Genomic DNA, 22,819 nt, shown 5'->3' with positions numbered 1-22,819 from the left:
GACCAGAGCAGGCAAATAAAACTCGCTGCAGCTAAGAAAAAGGTAAAGTATTTTACGATTGAGCCGGCATTATACATTGGGAAACATTGGTCCTGTGTTTCCTCTACGAGTTCGTGTTGCCGGTGTTTGTTTCGTTTTGTCATCCATGTCTTTTCGGAGCAGGGGTGTTGTCATTACACGTCGTCCGACCTCTACGTTTTCGCTCGTCCCGCCTCTCTCGCTCCTCTTGGGGCTTTAATGCGCAGGAGAGACCGGCGCTTCTTCTGGGCCTCTATTGATAGCATTAACTTTCCTAAGATTATGTAGACTATTTTTAGTCCGTAAAAGGCATTCACAGCATCTCACGTTGTGTAGTTAGTCAGTGATTAACTTAACGTGCACTGTTTGCCCATCGGCTTCATGACAGTCTTTCTAGCTAACGTTAAGTGTGCTTATTGGCGGACCTTAACGTGCTAACTAAGGCAAGTTCACGTTAGCAAGCCGGCTAACCAATGAATAGTTTGCTGTGTGTGTGTGTGTGAGTGTAAAGAATGCCACACTGCAGTCGGGCTGCTTTCTGCCCTGTCTGCAGGATGGCTCAGTTCTCTAAGAAAATGGCAAACAAACAAGTCATTTTATAACAAACACTGAGCGAGCATTGTAGCACAGTTAGCTGGACAGGATGACGGGGACTGTTTTGACAGCTGACACCCCTCTTTCCTGTCCTGCTGTGTGCTTTAGCTAGGTGTGTTGTTGGGCTATTCGGAAAGATGGCCTTATCAGCTGGGAAATGTTAGCTTCAGGAAGTGACTCGTCAGCATTTCTCAGCAGCTCCGTGGATGAGCGGTGATAATATTTGACATTTCACTGCCATTCAACCCCATTATTTTAGAAATGGCAGCTCCAGTAGTTCCCCTATGATTCCCTCTGGCTCCCTATTCTAGCTGTCACAGGCCTCATGCCCAAACACACGTAGACAGGGGGAAAGTGTGTATTAACGTTCACATGGATGATCACAGTTTAAGTTTATAGCTTCATCTTGTTTGCTTTAGAACAATAATGTTGAACAAGAAAGTCAAAGTGACAGTCAGTAACATGTTGGCAGCGGCTTTGCATTCCTGCCTTTGAAACCTTATCTTCTGACTAGTTGGTGTATCGTCAGAGAACGAGAGCAGTCTAACTCGGCTTCATCTCAGACAAAATTAATTTGTCCTAATTCAATTAGCTTGCCCGGAAAAGACCTTCTAGTGGTTAGAGGTTCCTTGTTTCTACGCAGTGTAATTAGTTGAAAGTTGGGACCAAGTCCACGGGGCTACTGCTGGATTTGAAAGAGGAAAACTAAAAGAAAGTGTCATTTGTAAAAAAAATAGGCAGCAGAAGAGTTTTAATTCTGGCAGTCAACAATTGCTTGCTACACTTCTCACACATCTATCGTCTCCTCTTTTTTTTTTTTTTAAATGTGCTGCTCAGCTGAAGGAGTTTCAGCAGAAGAGCTCCCCTGCTAGTGGTGGAGGAGAAAAGGGAGGTGGAGGAGGAGGTGGAGCAGGGGCCAAGAAGAAGAGGAAGGTGAAGGGACTGAGCCAACACGATGCACCATCAACAGACAGAAACTCTCCGGACAATGTAAGTCCGTCCCAGTCTTTCCATTTTGTTTGCTTGCTTGTGGTCCTGCCCTTGTTGATCAAATACCAACCTCTCTTTGTGCTTGGCAGCCCGTCTTTGTTCTTCCTCATGTCTTATTTCTCTATTTGTATTTTAACCACTGTTATAACATTAAGAAGCCTTTAAACTCACTTTTATGTCGGCTGCTTACAATAGGCAGACAAGACAGTTTAATAGTAACTGTGGGCTGGCAGAGCAGTAGATAAAGTAGTGTTTGTTTTCTTCAAGTGTAATTGAGGATATGTAATGGCCCACTTGGCTATTGATCACTAAATATTTTGCCGCCTGTGAAGTGATAAGGCTGAATTACTGTTAAGTTTGGAACTGCTTTCCACCTTGCTATCAAACGCACATTATCATACAACACAGCGCATTGAGCATTGATACTTATCTGCCAGCCAGGTGAAAGTAATGTTTCAGAAAGAGAAGGATACTGGGCAAGACACAGACAGTGACATTGGCCATTGTAGTGGCCAGTATGCAGCAAAAGGTGAGGTATGTTGTTAAATATACTGAGTATTCAAAGCACACATTGATAATTACATAAACATTCGTCAAATCTTGTGCAGCAAAGTTGGTCTGCACATTCACTGTGTTTTTCACTTGGCTGTTACATATTTGTTGGGATAATGTGCATTTGGAGAAATAATCCAGTTGTATGTTAGTTTTGTCAGATTTGCATATCGGTTTGTGTCATATCAACCTTATTTTATGTTAAAAACATGTTATTATATTCATTTATATGCATAGTATTGCCATAATGAGCAATAGTCTGCCTATTAATAGTTTCTTTTGTCCTTTATGCTGCTGTCCTTTAAGGGACAGAATATGGACAGATGTACAGGGAAAGATCCGTATCGAAACAGCAATTCATTATTCAATAATCATAATCATGCAAGCAGTGAATCACTCAAAGGTGTGTTTATGAGAAATCATAGATGGGTAGTGTGTTTTGGCTGGTGATTTTGGAAATCTAAAAACAATTTCTGCCTTAAACAGAGTCTGTTGGAGCTCATTGACACTCTTAATTTGCTTATTCGCTGGTTGTCACTATTGTTATATTTAAATATCTAGCATCCCTTCAGTTTCCTCTTCTAAGCAATTGAGAGCACCAATGAAGACACACGGTGAGGCATGTGACTCCAGCACACAGCTTTCACACACAGGGGCTGACTTTGGGCTCAGTCTTCCACAGACCATGTCGGTCAGTAGCTTTCTAAGCCCGACTGGAATCTGGGCTCGTCACAGCTCGCTGTTGAGTCTCGTTGTTTGTTCTGACACAATTTTTCCCCCAAAATATTTAATTTTGGTTGGCCAAGACTGGATAGACTCACGTAATCTGAGATGTGATGCCGGCAATAACCAAATGGAGTCCAGTGTTAGGGGTCAGAGCAGAGGAGACATTTTATGATTATAGCAACACACACAATGATAACTCACGTTATAAAATGTTATCCAAACACAGTTGTTTCCCCTTTCTAAATGGGCTTTATATTCAAATGTGAGTTAGGAGGCAAATAATCATTGACTTGGCTCAGGTGATGCTGGCAAGGGGACATGTGAGCAAGTTCAGTGTGTTAGTTTGTAGAGCTGATTCCACTTGAAGCTGAAGCAGCGAGGGATTTGTTGTCAGGGATGTTGCCACTCCACAAAGGCAACATTTGGAAAAATGCTGCGTCCCTGTGTGCTGCTACTGTGTACTGTGATCTATAGTCTTGTTTACACGAGTACATTTTATTCAGATAGGGTTATTTTGTTTTATCAGTGGTGTTAAAGGCTCCAGAAAGATGCACTAACCCTTTGGTGTCCTCAGTTTCTGCTCATTATACAGCCCTGTCACTTCTACACCTCTTCCTTCTTAGATTTCTTGTAGCAGCTGCTTCTCTGTGCCTGTTTGTCTGTATCTCTATCACTTTCTAAACCGTTCTCTCCTCTTTCACATCTCTGCTGTCCTCCACTCTTGTTTCTTCTTCCCTGTAGTTTGACAGTATTCTGAAAGCACTTAGTCAAAGCAATGGAGTAGTCCTACCTCCTTATGGCAACAGTCAGGTGAGCCTCTGCCTCTCTCTCTTTCCTTTCTTTGATTCTGCTCTGCCTGTTTTTATTTCTGCCTCTGCACCCCTCTGCTGTTAATAGCCGCTCCTCATGTGGTATTAAATATTATACATTGCTTCCCCGTTATTGCAAATGTTGCCTTGGTGCTGTGCTTTTCAAATCCATGTGGAGAGGACATTCATGGTTAAGAAATGTGGAGGGTGCAGAGTTATTTCAGTTCATCCCAGTATTGTTGAAGAGTTCACCATCTTATGTCGACGTTCGGTGTGGATGGGCAGGTGATGCACAGGTGTGGCATGACTCAGTAGCTGCATGGCTGTGATATCTGCATCTGGGTGCATCATGCAGGCATGCATCTGGAAAAACAAGAAATGTCTCTGTGTTTTTATTTTCAACTATGTTCTCTTTGCTACTTTATGTATTGTGTTTTTTTTCAGTATCTTTTTTACATGCACTCTTAAAAGTGTTACAGATTATTACAAATGTCTTGCTCGCATTAGTTTCAAAGTCAGAGTAAGAGTAACTCAACACAGGGGGTTATTTGTCTGTCATTCAAATGAATGTTGGCATTTATACAGCACGGTCTGAGTTCTTCTTTCAGTGCTTTGATTCTGCAAATGTTTCCGAGAGCTCTATGGGTAGAAGTAATGGAGAAAAATTGGGCCAGCAGCAAAACCGCTTTCCTGCCAGAGCTATCACCATAAGTAACCAAGCTTGCATGAAGGTGCTCCATAAGCTGTTTACCACAAAAATAGATACCAACACTGTCCCTGCAGTTTTTTTATTATATTCTTATGTTGACTAAACTGGAACCTTAATCCGAGTCAGCACAGTAATCCACTCATTTCCGTGCAACATACATAAAGTTTGAGATGTCATTGTGGTCTTTCTGTTGCTCTTGCATCATAACTGCTCTTTGTGTTTGCCTTAAACCAGTGTGTGCATTTTTTTTTGTGTGTGTGTCACCTCAGACCTTTGCTGACTCGGAGGCCATGGGGTCCTCAGTTCCCCAGCTGCTGGAGGACCCAAAGGGGGAGCCTGATCACAGCTCACCTGTGTCTAACTCTGCTAGCGCTAACACTACTACTAACCCTGAGTCTGTCGGTCACAACACTGACCTGCAGGTGTGTCTCTTAATATCTGTCAGTTCAGTCTCTTCCCTGTCTGTTGAATCATATTTTCTTTCTGTCCTTCTTTCTCCTATACATCCATCACATTTAAGAGTATATGTCTTAGTCTTACAGTGATTAAAACTACAGATCCCCTGCCTTGTTTGACTGTTAATGTGCACTGTCATCACACATTTCTTTTTATCAAATTTTTCTCACCGTAATTTCTGTGTTCCATCTCTCTGTCTCTCACTCTCACTTCCTCTTTCGATCTCACTCTCTTTCTGCAGGACTATCCCGATACCAACGGCAATGAGAGTTTAACAGAGGAGAATAGGTGGGTTACCTGATTCCCTTACTGCCTGTGACACCCTTGTATGTTTTTACTGAAACACACGACATACACAGAACAGAAGTTGAATATTAATGCAAAATATGCCTGCCAAGGTTTTGCACCATTATGGCAAAACATGATTTTCACACATCATATATTAGGTATAATAAGCAATATTAATCTTGCTCCAGTATATCCTGCTACTCTAGCCATTGATTACTAATGCAACGTTGTAAAATACATAGTTAATGTGTGTGATTGATTATTTATTTGTGTTATCCTGCAGACCACTGTCTTCCACAGAGAGCCTGCGACAGCTCTCACAGCAACTGAACGGCCTGGTCTCTGAGGTACGATTTTAGCACTGCCAATGTCATCCTGTCTCTCTCTCTCTCTCTGTCTCTGTCTGTCTCTCTCTCTTACACACACACACACACCAACACACACCAACCACACACATTTCTTTGTCATACAGTGTAAGGCTTTTAACAACAACACACCACCACTGATGTGCACTTTCAACTGTGATGTGTTGCTTCTATTCTTGGCAGGAATGCACTGGAAGCATTTTCAAATTTGCCAGTTGTTCCCAATGGCCTCAGACACACTGACAGCATTCAACTGATGCACCAAATCAACTTGATATATTTCCTCTGAACTTGTGTATTGCAATTTGTCCTTTTTGTCAGGTTTCTGAGATTAACATTGACCTTTTATCTACTGAATAATAAAATGATTAATAAGATGTTTAAAGACGATTATCTTGCTGTTCTAATAGTGGCTTGTAAATATAATAAGCACACTGTTTTTATATTACTTTCAAGAAGACATGTTAGGGTATTGTTGCCCCTCATAGTGGTGAAATGTAGGTCTTACACTGCTGACAAACAAATTGCCCATCTGCAGTGCATCCAGTAGAGAGACATCATTTTTCATTCAAGCACATTCATTTTTCTTGTGACAAAAGTGAAACATATGATGAATTTTCTGTTTTGGATGTGCATTAATGCGTGTCTTTGTCATTTCAGTCATCTGCTGCATATGTGAATGGGGATACTGCATCTCCTGGCAATGAGAGAGAACTGGAGGTAAGATTCAAGATTCATCATTTTATTTTTAGTTTATATAGGTAAGATGGAAATCTAATATTGTTTGTTAGATGAAAACTTGTTTTTGAAATTTGAAACCCTGGTTAGAGGTTGACAGTATAGCCAGGACTTCTTTTAAGGTATCATGTTATCACACAATGCTTGCATATAAAGTGAAACTCTATTCAGTATCAACATGCTGTTCCCAGAATGGATTTCCTCTGGCAGCACTTTATTATTTGTCATAGGATAGTATGCTTGCTAGCTAGCTGTCTAAAATGGTCAGCTTCAGGTTTGCAGCACTGGCAATGTAATGTACCCAAAACTCACTGTGACTCTTGTGTGAGGGTGACCTTTCTGGCTTTGTGTACTTTAATTAACCACAAAGTACATTACGTCTACTCCATGTGAGCCTTGAGCTTAAACTTATCATAACATGATATGACAGGTGAAGCTAACAATGGAGGTGTTTTGAAAATGTATTATAATTGCATTCTACAACATTTTAGGTCTCAGTTATTGCTAAAGCTAATGTCTAGCCGGATTGATGAGTGATTGATATGTTAATGTGTGACAGATTAGTTCTAAAGAGAAGTAAATATCACTACAACTTAACACTTAAATGGGATTCCCAAGAATAATTGCAGTTTATATATGAGTATAATACTTTGTATAACTGTCGAGTGGTCTCTCTGGTGAGGGCTATGAAAGTGCAGCTACTGTTAGCTAAAAATTGTCTTGTGCCCTTTTGCACCATGTAATGTTACTTCACTGACCACAATTTGAGACGTCTCTTAGATTGGCCCGTGAAGTGCAGCATGGAAACTGTCAGAGACCTCATATGACAGTCTGGAGAAACTTAAGGCATGTGGATCCCGTCCACATTTTGCAAATGATACTTAAATAGGTTCTAATGAAGGATCCACTACCTTCCAACTGGCTCCATTAATCAGCAACATTCATCATTTATTTTAATTCTTTTCTTCACGTCTCATTATTGAAAACACATTTTGTGCTACTAGTAAAGGTGCTATTGTTTGCCTCCATGTTAATAATTTACATTTGAATTCTTCTCCTCCTCCCATGTGTTCTTTGTTTGACTTTTGCCACTGCACTTTATCCCTCTCTTCTTTTTTTCCCCCCTTTCCCGGATGCATGTGTGCACGTAATAGATTCGGAACCAGGAGCTGGCAGCCGCCCTGGAGTCCAGCAACCTAACAAACTCTCAGCTCAATACCAAGCTAGACCAGCTGGTAAGAAGCTGTGTGTATGCATACTTTTGTGCACACATTTGTGTGATTGGAGAAAAACTTTTTGAGCTATCCCATAATGACCACATTAGTGCATGTACTGCATGCATTTTGCATTTTGCATGTTGAGTAACCACACGCTGGAAGAAATCATGCATGTTTTTCATTATTTATGTATCTTTCACTTAGTTTGACCAAAATGCATTTCTATAAAGTAAAACTCTAGATAATGAGTAATTTGGGTTCACACTTCGGTCAGAGCTGTCATAACCTGATGGTAGATGCCTTATTGTAAGGCGTTTTCTCTCCAGTTAAGCACACTAACAGCAATAAACATCACAGCTTCAAATAAACACTAAAGGTTAACATAACAGAACAGGCTCATTAATTCAGTACTTGATGCTACCCCTGTCCTGTCTGGCATGCAGATAAGGTCTTCTATAATAGAAGTTAGAAGACATCTAGAACTGTAACACTACTGGGGTGATGAAAGAAATGTTGATCTTTCACAAACTTACATTTTATCCTGTTGGTCCGGCAGGTACAGCAATCTCAAGGGCTCTCAGATCAGCTACAAAAGGTAAATACTTCTCTCAGCCAACCAGACTGTCTGTTCATTCCTGTCTCATATTTTCCAGTCTACTGAATTCTTGCTTCCCTCCTCATTCATGAACTTGTTTTTGGTTTTTTTCTTACTTCAGGAGCGAAAAGATTTTGAACAGAGATTTTCAAGAGAGCAGGGAGCCATGCGGGAACAATTACAGGTAACTTCTCTTACTAAAACACATGAATTGAATTTGTGTGATTGTTCATTTTTAGTATTTGTGAAACTGTAATAAGACAAAATTGGTTTAAAAAAAGCCTCTTTGTACTGCCATGTACTGTATCACTGTATGATGTCAGAGTCTGTGGTGTCACCCTGGTATAAACTGGATAGAAATGTGATCCGAGTACACCATTCCAACCCTCCTTTCCCTGATCGCTCACTCTGACAAGAATAAATTGTGTTGTCTGCGTAGCAAGGTTGAAGCACTGACTGTAATTACTCTGTAAAGAATTGTGCTTATTTCATGTTGTGATTTAATGAACTTGATGTTAAGTCAGTTATAATTACCTAGACTCATTAGAAGCTGTGCTCTCTGTTTGTCTGTCCTCTCCCAAGGTTCACATCCAGACTATTGGTATACTGGTATCAGAGAAATCAGAGCTACAAACAGCACTACAATACACACAACAGGCTGCACGGCAGAAAACAGGTGTGTGTGTTTTTATCATGGCAAGACCATACCCCTGCAGCGTTTAGTTAACTTAGTTTTTGTCTCTCTTTCTCTCTCCTTGTGTTTGTCTGTAGCTGAGACAGAGGAGTTGAATAACCGTCTGCAGGCAACAAGGCAGAGAGTGTCAGAGCTGGAGAGAACTCTCTCCTCTGTCTCAACACAGCAGAAACAGTTTGAAAAGGTAACAAACATTGCAGTAATCACTCCCTGTAAACAGAATTCTCTGAGGAATGAGTAATTCAGATGCAATATATAACAAACTTAACTCACAATGACCTGTATGCATTTAAATAAATTATCTTCTGAGATGATTTTGTCATGTTGACGAAGTGCCTTTGTTTTTTTAATAAAGTTGTTTTCTTTTTTGTCTCCAGCACAACAAAGAGCTTGAAAAGGAGAGAGACAACCTGAGGCTAGAGATGTTTAGACTTAAGTAAGTCACTTACCCCTGTTTACACAAGGAGATGTATTTCATAGCATTGCCACTGCAGAAGCTTTGACATTAATGACGATATTTAGTCCATAATGCTGTGTAAATTGCAACAGATGGCATGAGAAAGTCTCCCAAGTCCTGTTAGAATCTGGTAGGTTAGAAATGATGAATAATCTCTGCATATGTGTGTGTCCACAGTAATATGAGTGAAGAGTCGAAGCAGCAGAACTCGGAGATGTCGGAGCAGCTGAAGCTGAGTACCCAAGAGAATGGAGCAATGAGGCTGGAGGTGGAAGATCTTCGCAAGAGACTTGAGATAGCTGACCTCATGTTGCAACAGGTGCATTAAGACACAGACACAACATTTTACAGTACATACACATTTAAACTCCTCTTTCGCTTACTGATAATTGTAAGTGTTGGATTAACTATACGGTCAATCTACAACAAAAGGGGATATTTGGAGTTAGTTTCAATCTAGAGCCCTAAATGTTTTGTTGCAGACAGTGCTGCCAGATGTAATTTTGTATTATCTGCATTTCTCTCCAGTGCTCCAATCAGTCAGATCCCACCAGTGCCAACCAGCAGGTCCAGTTACTGCTGGAAGAGAAGCAGCAGCTGGAGGCACACAATCAACAGGTCTGTGTACAAGGACCGTTCTCCTGCGTCTCTCACGTCTGTCTGTCTGTCTGTCTGTCTGTCTGAATTTAAAGAGTTTTGAGCTTTGGTGCTCAGTGTTTTGATGTATTCTAATGCTTGTGGCTCTTTACCAGATATTTTAGTGTGGTTTGAGCCGTTAAAGCAAGTCAACATTGTACCCAGTAGTGTCCCTGCAGCCATTTCTTCATAGACACGTATATCTCAGCTCAGCCACGTCATCATAATTGCCCTGTTTGCATTTGCATCAAATGACCCATTAGATTTCAATCCATCTCCTTTTCTAATTTTCCTTTTCACTTGTGGTACATAAAAGTTGCAAACTAACCTTATTTTATGACCAGAAAGTGTTGCTTTGTTGACAGCATTTTCCTTTTTATGTTTTTGATGCTGTAGTTGTTGGAGTCGATTGCCCAGCTGCAGACAGAGAGGGACTGTTATGCAGAGCAGATTCAGGAGGAAGGACGTGTATGGAAGGACAAAACAGAACAGCTGCTAACACAGGTAAACTGTACAGTAACCTTAGCGTAGACATTACAGTTGACTAGAGCGTGGAAAATAAAGAGTGCAATGTTGTTTGTTTACTTCATTTTGGTTTCAAACTAATGACTAATTCATCTGTGTCAATTTTTGTTTCTGTGCAGGTGTCTTTGGTCGCAGAGGAGAGGGACAGAAACATTAGCCGAGTCCAAGAACTGGAAGCCAGCATCGCAGAGCTGAAAAATGCTGCAGGTAAGAGGTTCAAATCGCTGTTATCTACATCTGTATCTACCCCTATATGCCTCTTCCTTTTCCTAACTGTTCTGCAGCTCCTTCCTTGATGTCAAGAACACATTTGATAAATAAGCTCTCAATTTGCCTGACCATAGTAGGATTAACAGAATGGGCTCCCCTTATCTTCCTGGAATGAACCTGGATTAAGGTGCATCTGGGAATCATGGAGAGCAAACTTCAGAGGGAAGGAAGACTGGAGCACACTGATTGATGTGTAGGCTTAATAGTGCAAATAGACTCATGTTTGTCAGTATTGTTAACTAGTGTCAAGATGTTAATTACTGTCCAAGTGTTAGTCTGTTAAAGCCTGCAAATTAATACGTGTGCTTCAGTCTTTGTCCCTGTGTGTGTGTGTTGTATTTCCCTGTAGCAAATTTCTTACACTTGATAACTGTAATCCTTCTTGTTCTCCAGCATTATTGTCCCAGGAGAGAGAGGCTCGGGATATTGCAGAAACTCAGTCCTCGGGACCATCAGAGAGTGAGGTGGCTCTGCAGGAGGCACTCAGCACTCTACAACAGGAGAAAGACGCTCTTACAGCACAGTACCAAGCACAGGTATACATTACAGTGACACATGCTCGGACAGGCCTGTTTTACCGAATCACAAATGTAATCAAAACGTGAAAGTCACACCCATATGATCATTAGTTCTCTTTGGTTTCAAATTTTCTAAATCCAGCCATCTGTAATTCCTTTCCCCAGCTGCGAGATAATGAGCAGCTGAGCCGCCTCTGTGCAGAACAGGAGACGCGTCTGGGGGAGCTGGAGCGGCAGGTGGGCAGCCAAGTCCAGGATGAAGGGGACCGCCGGCGCATGTTGGAGGATGTTCAGTCAGACAAGGCCACTATTAGCCGTGCTCTCACCCAGAACCGGACACTGAAGGACCAGCTGGCTGAGCTACAGAACGGTTTTGTCAAACTGGTGAGGCTGGAAATCTAATAGTGCATCCGTCCTTTTTTAATGACATTTATGTTATTATTTATTATTATTGTGTTGTTATTTATATACTGGATACTACTTTTGTTTCTGTCCTAACTTGCTATCATTTTTCAGGGATCATAGCTGTACATCTTTTTGTTTTCCTGCATCCTTTAGCATTTGTGTGAATTTATCCTCTTGTGTCTTTTTCATGTCTTTTGTTATGTAGTTATTGTACCAAGGATCCATGTCTCTATAGCAATAATTTCACACAGTAGGAAAATAAACTCATAACAAGTATTACCTCAGAGGGTGGGAGAGTTCTGACTTTAAGCCAAAATTCCTTTATTTGTACAGACTAATGAGAACATGGAGCTGACCACTGCCATCCAGTCAGAGCAACACGTGAAAAAAGAGCTGGCTCGTAGAATGGGTGAACTGCAAGAGGCACTGCACAATGTCAAGGAGCAGGTATGCTCACACAAACTTATGCACCTTTTCTGTCTTCACTATGCTATCTTGTGCAGTCTTGTATGGTTTATTATACTTGTCAGCATAATAGGCATAATAGTGTATTAACACAATAGAGAAATATATGATAATGGCATCCAGAAAGAATAAAACAATTATTTTCCTCTTTGTTCCCTTGTGTCCAGCTGGAACTTAAAAGTAAGGAGACTCAGGCTCTGATGGAGCAGAGGGACCAGGTAGTGGCCTACCTGCAGCAGTACAGTGCTGGCTACCAGACCCTGGCCTCAGAGAGAGAACAGTTCCACCGCCAGCATCTGCAGCAGATCCAGCTCATGGACCGACTGCAGCATGATGAAAGCCAGGGCCGCTTGCAACTGGAGATCAGTCACAATCAGCTCAAACAAGCGCAGGTGTGTATTTAAGAATAAGGCCTTGTCCACGCGACCATTGATGATGATGATGATGATGATGATGATGATGATGATGATGTATGAATATATTTCAGTCCAGTCTGTTGTGATGTTGGAGTACAGTACATCATGCACTTATGAATAGGTTGAGACTGCTTTAAATGGTCTGAGGTCAGTGCATTATGCAGTATATTTATAGTATGCTGTATAACCTCATCTGTCCCTTCTTTACCTCTCTGACACCCTCAAACACACATGAACTATCTCTCCATCATTGTTTTGAATGACTCTCTGTCTCCCCCTTCAGGAGCATTTGGAGCTGTTAGCCAGAGACAATGAGCAGTTGAAGGCTGAGGTGAAGGAGCTGCTCAACAGCTCAGCTCTTGCCTCGTCATCTAGAGACCAAGGTAAGATTTGTCTATTACTGGTATGTTGGTACTTACTGCCCCCTTTTCTTTTTTTACTGTCATTGTTACAGCGTCTTCATGTTCTATTTCTTTTTCTGCTGCCCTCCTTTTGAAATTCAGTGCCAAAAACTGTACCCTTTACAGGCGTTAATGTTGTTATGGCACACATGTTCAACAGCATACTAGCTTTCTTCTTTCACATTGTTTATTTTGAAAGAGATGCAACCTAGAAAGAGAAAATACTAATAATCAGAAGGTTGGCGGTTTGATCCTTGTCTCCTCCCATTGCTTATCAAAGTGTCCTTGAGCAAGATACTGAACCCCAAACTGCTCCTGATGCTGTGCATCGGTGTATGAATGTAAATGAATGTGTTAGTTCCTGTTTGTGATGGGCTTTGCCAATGTGTGTGAATAGCTGAAGGTGGCATGTAGTGTAAAAGCACTTTGAATGGTCAGAAGACTAGAAAGTTGCTATATAAGTACAGTCCATTTACAAGAAACATCTTCTAATAGCCGAGCTGCAGCAGCAGTTTCAGACCTTCCAGTCTGACCTCAGTCTGTGCCACCTACAGGCAAGGAAAGAGCAGCAGCAATTTTGACACTTGCAGCATTTGTGAATAAGTGTTACAGTCTAAGACCACCTAAGAAAATTGGGTAAAAAAATATGTTAAAGTCTTTTAACAGTTTCAGTCTTTTATTATGTCACTAGGCGATGGAGTGGAAAGCCAGTCCATGCAAGAGAGCCCAAAGAAGTCCTCCTCCATAGTTATCCCAGAAGACTTTGAGAGCCAGAAGGAGATGGTGAGGAGGGTGATAAGTCATCTCCCCTAAAACTACTTGTTTTCCTTTGCTTTGCCTTTTAGTACACATCATGAAGACCTAAATCAAGTGAAGAACTATGCCAGTGTACAGTGATGTATTTTTAATTTTGATGCCAGAATAAAAGATCAATTAATGGTGAAGATTTGAAAGCAAGAAAGGGTTTACAACTACATATGGGACGAAAATTTGACATTAGCCTCATTCATCCGCTCCCTCCCACCATCCTCACCCCGCCACCTTCTGTCCCACCCCGCAGGAGGAGTTTATCCGAGGAGCTTTGGCTCAGTTGGAGGCCGAGAGAGATGAGGCCAGAAGGCAATTGGAGGAAGAGCACAGGCTCCACATGGCAGCCCGGCACCAGACCGCTGTGGCCCTCAGCCTTGAACACCAACACTACAGCCACAAACCTGTTCATGACCACCATCACGAGCATCATGAGCATCACAAGCACGATCACTCGCAGGGCCAACATAGTCAATGTGAACATAGTCATGAGCATTCAGGTGAGGAAGATGGTTTGGGTGCAAGGACGCAAATATTTTTAGGCCAAGATTACACCTCTCCAGAGTAGGACATTGAATTATTATAAATACAGTTAAGCCTGATTATATTCCGTAATGAATTCTGATTATATAGATAAAAAGAATATGGGGTGCATTATGTAAATCAGCTGTTTACTTTACTACCCTTTTCTCAGAAGGAGGAGTACCTGTGGAAGTTCATCAGGCCCTGCAAGTTGCCATGGAGAAGCTTCAGCATCGTTTCACCTCCCTCATGCAGGAGAAAGCTGACCTGAAGGAGAGGGTGGAGGAGTTGGAGCACCGCTGCATCCAGCTGTCTGGAGAGACAGACACTATAGGTGAGACAGTAGGATGTTTGTGTTGTGAATATCACTTACTGTACAACTAATGTTTTGGTTGACTGTAATAAGTTGTCAGAAAAATACTCAGCATACTCATTTCTGTTACTATGTGCTTTCCAGGGGAGTACATAGCCCTGTACCAGAGTCAGCGGGCCATTATGAAGCAGAAACACCACGAGAAGGAGCAGTACATCAGCATGCTGGCTCAGGACAAGGAGGAGATGAAGGTACTGTATAGCAACCTTTTTATATAAAAAGAACCACCAGTGCAGTCAAATATAGTGGCATTAGATGTTTGTCTTGGTGTATTTTTTTGCTCAGTTTTCTTTCTTACCAACATTCAGAGCCTGTAGAGACTCAAGAGAAGACTGATCCTGACAAATGTGACATTGTGACTTTATTTTCCACCTCAGTCTATTTTCATGACAATCCTAAATTGGTGTTTGGCAGCCCAAATCAAAACCGTCAGTCTGCCCTTGAACGTCACTGTTGTTGTGTAAATAACAAGTATGACAAAATGTGATACTGTCTATACTGTTGAGGATCACCTTGCATTAAACTGCACCTTTTATGCAGATGATTTTAACCCGATTACATTTAAACCTTTTTACCTTATTACTATGCATCTCCAGTGTCCACATTGAGATTCAATTCCTCTGAAAATCTAACTATTTAGTTTTTTGTTTATTTCTAAATGAGCTGCGTTGTGACTTTGACTTGTGTGGAGGAACTTTGCCGCTGTTGGCTCGTGGTCTTTAAACCACAAGCTCTCTTTGTATTTCTCTGCTGAGATGTCAAACTTTGGACTTTATTTCAGACTGCAGTACGTATTTTCCACTCACGTAGTTGTTGTACGTGGATTGGCAACGCAATTGCATTTACACTTGAACACTGTCTTGGGTGCATTTACACCTGTACTTTCATGTGGTCAAACCTTATCCAATATCAATCTGATTGCCCAAAACTAATTTTAATGCATGGTGTAAAGGGGTTTAAGAATCCTCCTACGTAATGACCAACATTTCTTTACACAAACACTGATCTTCACAACAGAATGATTTTATCAGTAATCATGTTTAATAGAAGCAACAGTTTTGTAATATCCTCCCAACTAACATTATTTTCCGTACGTGTCCTTGCCGTTGTGTCTCCACTGTCCATCAGATGAAGCTGGCTGAGCTGCAGGATCTGGTGATGAGGCTGGTGGCTGAGAGGAACGACTGGTACAGCCGCTACACCGGAGCTGTGGCCGGCGCAGGCACAGTGAACCCAGACCTTCTTCCTGTCGGGGAGGATCACGCTCACCCAGAGCACCAAGCACACACACACGTAGAGTTTAATGCTGTCAGTGGAGCAGGTAGGCACAACGACTAGTATTGTCCTCGCTACATTAGAAATCAATGCAAAAACAATTCTACAATGACCTTGTGTCCAGACGATGGTCGGGAAGCGGAGGGGGAATAGCTTGTTGTGGCCAAAAGGACAGGAAATGGCGTGGTTATTGGAAGTAATTTTTGACGTGTGCACCTTTTTGTGAAGCTTAATACAGCATGTAGAACAATTGACAAACTCCTCAGTCATTGTATCTGCTGTTGTTTATAAAATGGCAGCAAGACGGCAAAAAACAACAATACAAAAAGTTAAGGTTTGAGGCAATACTGGAGGTAAACGGACATTGTGGCACAGTGTGGTTTCTGCATAAAAAACCATCCTAATATCTTATTTAGCCTAAAGTCAGAGAAGTGCAGTCTATGGAAATGATAGGTTTGTACTGTTCTTCGTATTAAGAATAAAAATACGGCCTGTTCTCATTATGAAGAGTAAAAATCTTGGATGTAACTCTCTCTGCTGCAGAAGCCATGGAGGTCATTCCTCTGTCGGAGCCCACCACAGACCTGGAAGCCTCCTCGTCCCAGACGCTTTCGACCGCGTCGGCCCACGCTGACTCCAAGTCCCAGGGGCCCAAAGAAGACGGCACAGCCCAGCAGATCATGCAGCTGCTCCAGGAGATCCAGAACCCCCAGGGAGCACTAAGGTCACCCCACTTCCTCGGAGAAAACCCCTGCATCCCCTTCTTCTACCGGCCTGATGAACAGGACGAGGTCAAGATCCTGGTGGTGTGAGTTGCGGGTGTGAAGGAGGCTGGTGTGTATGTGTGAGAGATATTGGACATGTCTTGAAGTCTGGGGAATATTAAACACCACAGTTTACCGTCTTTGTAGCTTATTTATCATATTCATAAACACTTTGACACCCTGCAAAACTGGTCACTGGTCTTTGACCCAATTACATGAAAATGTCCCCTCTCTGTTCTGTGCGTTGGCACTAATGTGTGCATGGTTAAAAGTCTTTTCTATTTGTCGTTTTTATGTTTTGGGGGTTGTTTTTGTCTATGATGCTCTTCCCAGAGAAGAGATGATCAGTATTCCTTAATGTAATCTGATAAGTCTCCTTACCACAATTTTTAATTCCCATCCTTCCTCTCGTCTCCCGTCTTACACATAAGTGCAATAAAGGGGGCCGTATATTCTGCCTCCTCGCTGATAAAGTACTTAAAGAGCTGTCAGAAAATTAGCAGCGTGTTCGTGTGCAACTTAATTTTAGTGCAAATCTCAGTTTTACACAATTCACTGTACAAATGCCAAAAAAAAGAGCATCACGTTTGAATGTAATAACGAGAATATTTACCTGTGTGTCTGTGTAATGACGAAATGTGAGGAGAGCGGATGATGGTGAAAAGGCGGAGAAGAGACGGAGAGTGAGGTGTTAAGTTAAGTCGGAAAAGAAACTCGGTGCACATAATAGCTTTTGAACTGAAGGCGCCGTTCTGTTCCAAAGTGAAGAGCTCGCTAGTTACATGATCAGGTTGGGGAAGGTGGAGGCCGGTGTCGCAGATTGGTACTGTCCCTGAAACTACCTTTTCTCTACATTGTCTTTTTGCTCCAAACACTGAAAAAGAAGTCGTATGTTTGTACAGTGCGAAATGTTAATATATGTGAAACCTTTGTGTTGTGACGTCACACATCCTGTAAGAGGAGTCACCACCGTTACAAAAAGGTGGTTTCTGAGTCATTAGGGGAGAGATGCAATTTAGAGACCCCATGAAGAAAAAAACTAATCAGTCAAAGTTATTAAGCCATTTTTTTCTGATTAGTTGCTGAAACAGTGGAGAAGCACATCTTCACACTGTAATTCAGATAAATAATAGAGCTTGGGGTGCGGTGCCAGGGCCTGCTTTCCAACTATTGTTTTCTGCTTTATCTTTGCCATTAGTGTGAGGAAGTTGCAGGAAGTTTGGTGTTAAAATCTCTTCATCTGCACTCATAGTTCACCTTTCTTCTTCAGTTATTCTACCCCACAGTATCATCACTCAAGTCATGAAAATCTATATATATATTTATTTCCTCGTCAGAGATGCTCATCCATAACTGAGCTCTGACCTCTATTTCATGGGGTCTTTAAGTTTGTAATCAAATTGACACTATTAATAAGAGCCTGTTCTGTTCTGTTACGTTTGCATGTAGTTCCACATATCAAAGATGACTCGATGCACATCATTTACAACTGGACTGTGAGTGTATGTGATGCGTGAGTGTAATCCAGACCGTTTCCTCTTCAACCGAAGTCCCATCTGTTTTTTTTTTTTTTTTTGTAGGGTTCTATCGGATAATATAAGTATGATTGCACTAAAACTGTACAAAGCTTCTCATTCAGCTCTGTCCCCTCTGGCTGGTTGGACCGATGACGGTTCTATCATAGAGCCTCTTAGCTGGCTTAATAATGTCTGGAGAAAAAGGAGAATCCTATGAAGCCTCTCTCTTAAGCTGAGGGTTCCAGTTGAAGCAAATTGAATTGAAAGTGTGTGTGCGTGTGTGCAGCGTTGCACTTAGAATATGAAGGAGGACGGTGTGTAAATATAAATAGAAGGTAAATTAAATGAGATTGCTCACTTCAAGAAGTCGTGATGTTATTCCCGAAAGAGAGGGACCAATCAGAATTTGAGAAAATGAACAACTCTTTCCAAAACTGGAGGACAAAACTAATCAGCTTTGTCATGTTCATATTTTGACCAACAACACTTGAGTAAACCTCGTTTGGGCATTAAAAGGGTCCCAAGATCTGGACCGATGTTTCAGGCTTTAAGAGATGCTCATATTCACAAATGTAGATTGGAGGATGAATTGTTTGGCATCTTCATTGAGAACTACACAATCACAGCTGAATTATTTTTTATTTTTTTTCCATTTCAGATCAAATCTTGGCAAAGGCCTCTGTTTTGTGAGAGTCTTTCCATGATTTGAATATGCAAGGTTATGAGGGTCTCACTGTAAGTCATACAAAAAAAATAAAAATAAAACACAAACTACTTTTGGAGGTATTTTTACCCTCTTATTTGGACGTCTTTTAATTTTTAAGATCCTCTTTGTTGTGTTCACTTTGAAGAAGAGTAGACATTGGCGTCAAATATTAAATTGCACGCTTGATATTTATCCCTGAAAGCAACGGGACAGAAGGCATTGGTGGTATTTTAAACCTATTATAGGAAGCAAAATGTAATTAAAATATAAGGTATGTGGAGGCCATATTTACTTGGTGTTTTTTTACAGGGAAAGTAAACAGCACTGTGTCTACCCTAAACCACAGCACTTTATAAGTAAACGCTGTGGTTTCTCTCATTCTTGATTTTTTTTTTTTTAATTCCTCGCTTCATAGCATTCTGTCACTTTTTTTGTTTCCTTTGAAACATGCCGCAAAGTATGATTTTCCTTCATTTTGTTTCTGGGAGTGGGCAGAGAGGTAAATATACAATAAAATCCTTGTAGTGTTGTTTCGGGGCTTGTAAAATAACAAATAAAACAACTTCCCACGCTTTCTAATTCACTGTTAAATATGTTATGCGTGATTGAAAGAACTAGCAGTGAGAAAGCATTTATTGTCTTTACTGTAAGAGAGGTGGTGTATATACTGTAACTGTGTAAGATATTGTATATTCATTATGCCTGGTGTGTGGGGGGGAAGCTGCTCTGCCATGTTTACTGGCAGCGTGGACTGCGTGTATGTCTGTTAGTTCAGAGTCGGGCGTTGGCAGTTGGCTGTGATTTAATACAAAGATTGACTAAAAAAAGAAAATATTATATTTATTTGGTATAAGTTAGTATCTCAACTAATCAGTTTTAATGTAAAATAGAAGTGACTGTTGGATGGAAAATAATTATTATTCAGAGAACTGATCTGTTTGAGGGCTGCTTCTGACAGAAGCTTACTGATTTTTTTTTTCCTTGAGTAATATTTTCTCTCCTTCTCCTGAATAAAACTGATTGAGCGACTTACACACACTGTGTCTTGTTTTCTGTATAGTGTTGATTCTCCAAACAGTCCTCCTGTGCACTTTGACTGTAAATATACAGCAGACGGTTTGACTTGTCATAGTAGGAAAAGTGTAACTGATGCAGCTAAATGGAATTCAGCCATATTTTATTGTATTAGTTACACTTATGTTATACCTAACATTCCAGAAACTATGAATATGCAAATAGATAGATGTTTTCCTTCTAGACACAAGATGTCTTCTACTTCCCTGTAAAGTCTTTTCTTAGTGTATGTGCACTGCTGGCTTAAAGTAGAAGTTAAATATTGGTCCAGGAAGCAGTTTGCACCAAACGCTTACCCTACCTATGTTTTGTAACTTAAAAATAATATCAAACAATGTTTGCTTCTTTTGGTGCAGGAATGAAAATGATTCGTCCTCAACATTTGTTGTGTAATGGTTTCAGAGTGATTAAAACAGATGGAGAACAATTAGATACAAAACAAGATGTATGTTTTTCCAAATTATGTACCGATTTGTTGGCAATCTAATTCATCTGTCTTGAAAAATGGTGCATATAGCTGCCATAATAGGAAAAAAAATCTCCCTGGACCCTAAGCCCCAAATGTTTACAGCATCCGGCTCCACTCCTGGTCTTAATAACTATTGGATGGACTGCCATCCAAGACTCTTCTTATCAATATATGAATAGTGAACATTGTAATAAATCTCCAAAAGATCTTTTGTTTCTTAATAAAGTTAATAAACAGGAAACTTAGTTCAGTACACTGAGGTTTTTAATGTGTTGACGAAGCACAGCAGTCCTACAGGTTAAAGTTGACCGTTCATCCACAGCAGTTTGAACATGATGCAGGACCTGGCTGCTGCAGGAGTTGACACATTCACACTGTCCCTCCCTGCTCTTCTACACACAGGGAGAAACAACAACAAAAAACCTCTGCTACAAGCTAAAGTATCAAACAACCTGACAACTTCCATATACATCACTGCATTACACATGTTTGATATATTTTTCAAATATTGTTCCCTTATACACATACTCATTTATTCATAATAATTTAAATATTCAGAAATTTCTTACATTACAGACTAAAATCTCTAGACAGTGGAAGTACAAGTCCCATAAGATGCACCACACATATACATAATAACACATTAAGATATGTCCATAATAAACTATTTACTGTTAAATAATAAATACAATATGCTAGGCTGTGTTTGCGTGGGGTCACTGAAGTGTTTCAGGTCATTTTTAAATGGCTATAATGACATCAATTGAGGTACAGACGTAGGTTTTTTTTTTTTTGTGGCTGGTGGGTTGGTTGTTTTTGGTTGGGGTCAGAATACAACACACTGACAGCGGCGTTCAGTTGTGAAAAGATGGGTTGAACTCACAGGCTCACAAGACAGCGATGTGAGGGTGAAACAGGAGGAGCGATTGATAGTGTTATGCATAGAATGTGGCTGTTTTCATGTTCTCACTCACCCCCGTGACCACTGAGAGAAGAAAGGAAAAGAAGAAAAAAAAAAGAGGAAGAAACAGACAATGAATGGCAGATCTTGACCTGGATAAAATTCTGAACGTTTTCCTGTCAGTATGTCAGAATTTATGCATAATGTGATCCCAGCTGACTTAGAAAGACACTCCAAATATGAAAAACCTTTCCCATCATGGGACCTCATCCCCTCTGAATGAAAAGGAGCTATCTAACAGTCTCAAGGAGCAACCCAGGACACATATTTCTTTCCTCTCGCCTAAAAACTCAGATTCTTGTGTGACTCGTGTTATGCAGCTGTCTGCAAAGGACATCCTATATATTGCACTTTCTATTTAGATCCCGCCTTGATATGATAACAATGTTTTTGTGAAGAGGATAGTCGGACAAGTGCCATGGGAGGCGCCTCTTTATGCCCAAAAAAATATTGGGAAATCTTCTTTTTTTTTTTGCATAGGTTCTGTCAAAGCACAGACAACAGCGTATTTGAGAGGTGGTTGTGACACAGTTATGTGGACTATCTAGCTGTCCCCACATTCAGTGACAGTGACAGTGAGGCCCTGCTGGAGTCTACAGCAGGCATAAAAGTCCAGATGGGTCTTCATGTGATCGCTCCACCAGTCCTAGGAGGGGAGAAAGAGGAGGATGGAAAAAAAGGATAAAGAGCAGCAGCCCGTCTGTCCAGGTATCTGAGGATGAGGAGTCTGTAAGTGATCCCCCCCTTATTTCGTTCCTTGTGTGAGCTAAGTGAATAAGCTCGTCTGTTTCATACTTGATGGGGGAAACCAGGATGAGTTACAAAAGAGAGGTGGTAAAGGGGAGGATTTGGGGAGGTTCTTTTAAGAGTCGAATGGCGGCAGGGGGCTCTCGGGGCGAGAGGGTCCGCCCCTGTTTGGTCGGCTGTTCGGTGAAAAGAGAGAAAATAAAAGAAGACCTTACATCGCAGGATGAACGAGTAGAAGATGAAAAGAGAAATCATAAAGGTGAGGAGACCCCAGGGAGATACCGCACAAATAAATCACCTCATAGCCTGAAATTCTGGGAGGAAAATAAGGATTTAAAAAAGAAATTTGGTGAAGTATTCCTTTATTTAAAATATAAATTAAGCTAAAAAGATTTTTAAAGATAAAACAAATGTTAACACAGGAAAAGTCAGTCAGCAGCCAGAATACCCATCAGAAAGGCTGGAGTATAAAGTAATACTCAGGCAAAGTGTCATGCTAAATTTGCAAATGTCTGCCACCTTAGGTTTACCAGCAGGAACGAATATTCTGTACGTATTTGCTTGTATATATATATATATATATATGTGTGTGTGTATTTATGTAAGCAGGTGTGCATGCACATGTGCGCATACACTCATATTATCTACATAGTTTATTTAAATTCGGAGGGTGCAGCATGTTTGTATGTCAGTCATGCAGGTGTATTTCAAGTATTCTGCATCTCTGTGTGAAACAGAGGGGTTTGTGTGTGTGTGTGTG

The 22,819-nt window shown here is 40.9% G+C and overlaps 2 protein-coding genes across 4 annotated transcripts in view; one reads left to right on the top strand and one right to left on the bottom strand.

The window, feature by feature from the left end:
- On the top strand, positions 1-19,842 carry golga2 (golgin A2; the record flags this gene model as incomplete). Of its 3 annotated transcripts, none has more annotated exon segments than XM_035667498.1 (27): positions 1-42; positions 1,450-1,602; positions 4,668-4,820; positions 5,096-5,142; positions 5,426-5,489; positions 6,168-6,227; positions 7,400-7,480; positions 8,019-8,057; positions 8,179-8,241; positions 8,640-8,733; positions 8,829-8,935; positions 9,129-9,187; positions 9,386-9,527; positions 9,737-9,826; positions 10,241-10,348; positions 10,489-10,576; positions 11,033-11,175; positions 11,323-11,541; positions 11,896-12,009; positions 12,195-12,419; positions 12,727-12,826; positions 13,536-13,627; positions 13,905-14,151; positions 14,346-14,507; positions 14,631-14,737; positions 15,675-15,867; positions 16,365-19,842. In XM_035667498.1, coding segments are annotated over 27 exon segments (3,261 nt in total), but the record flags the coding sequence as incomplete, so codon positions are not given.
- Positions 19,843-20,617: 775 nt separating this feature from the next.
- Positions 20,618-22,819, bottom strand: part of dnm1a (dynamin 1a) — a 51,831-nt gene continuing 49,629 nt past the window's right edge. The window contains exon 22 of the mRNA XM_035668324.1: positions 20,618-22,235. Coding sequence (XP_035524217.1) covers positions 22,175-22,235 — 61 coding nt within the window. The 3' untranslated portion in view covers positions 20,618-22,174. The remainder of the gene's footprint in view (positions 22,236-22,819) is intronic.

Source organism: Morone saxatilis, unplaced genomic scaffold (assembly GCF_004916995.1).
Source record: "Morone saxatilis isolate NCDOM2014 unplaced genomic scaffold, NCSU_SB_2.0 Contig21, whole genome shotgun sequence".
NCBI lineage: Eukaryota > Metazoa > Chordata > Actinopteri > Moronidae > Morone > Morone saxatilis.
Note: the sequence above shows the minus strand (reverse complement) of the source record. Positions and strands in the feature narration are given on the sequence as shown.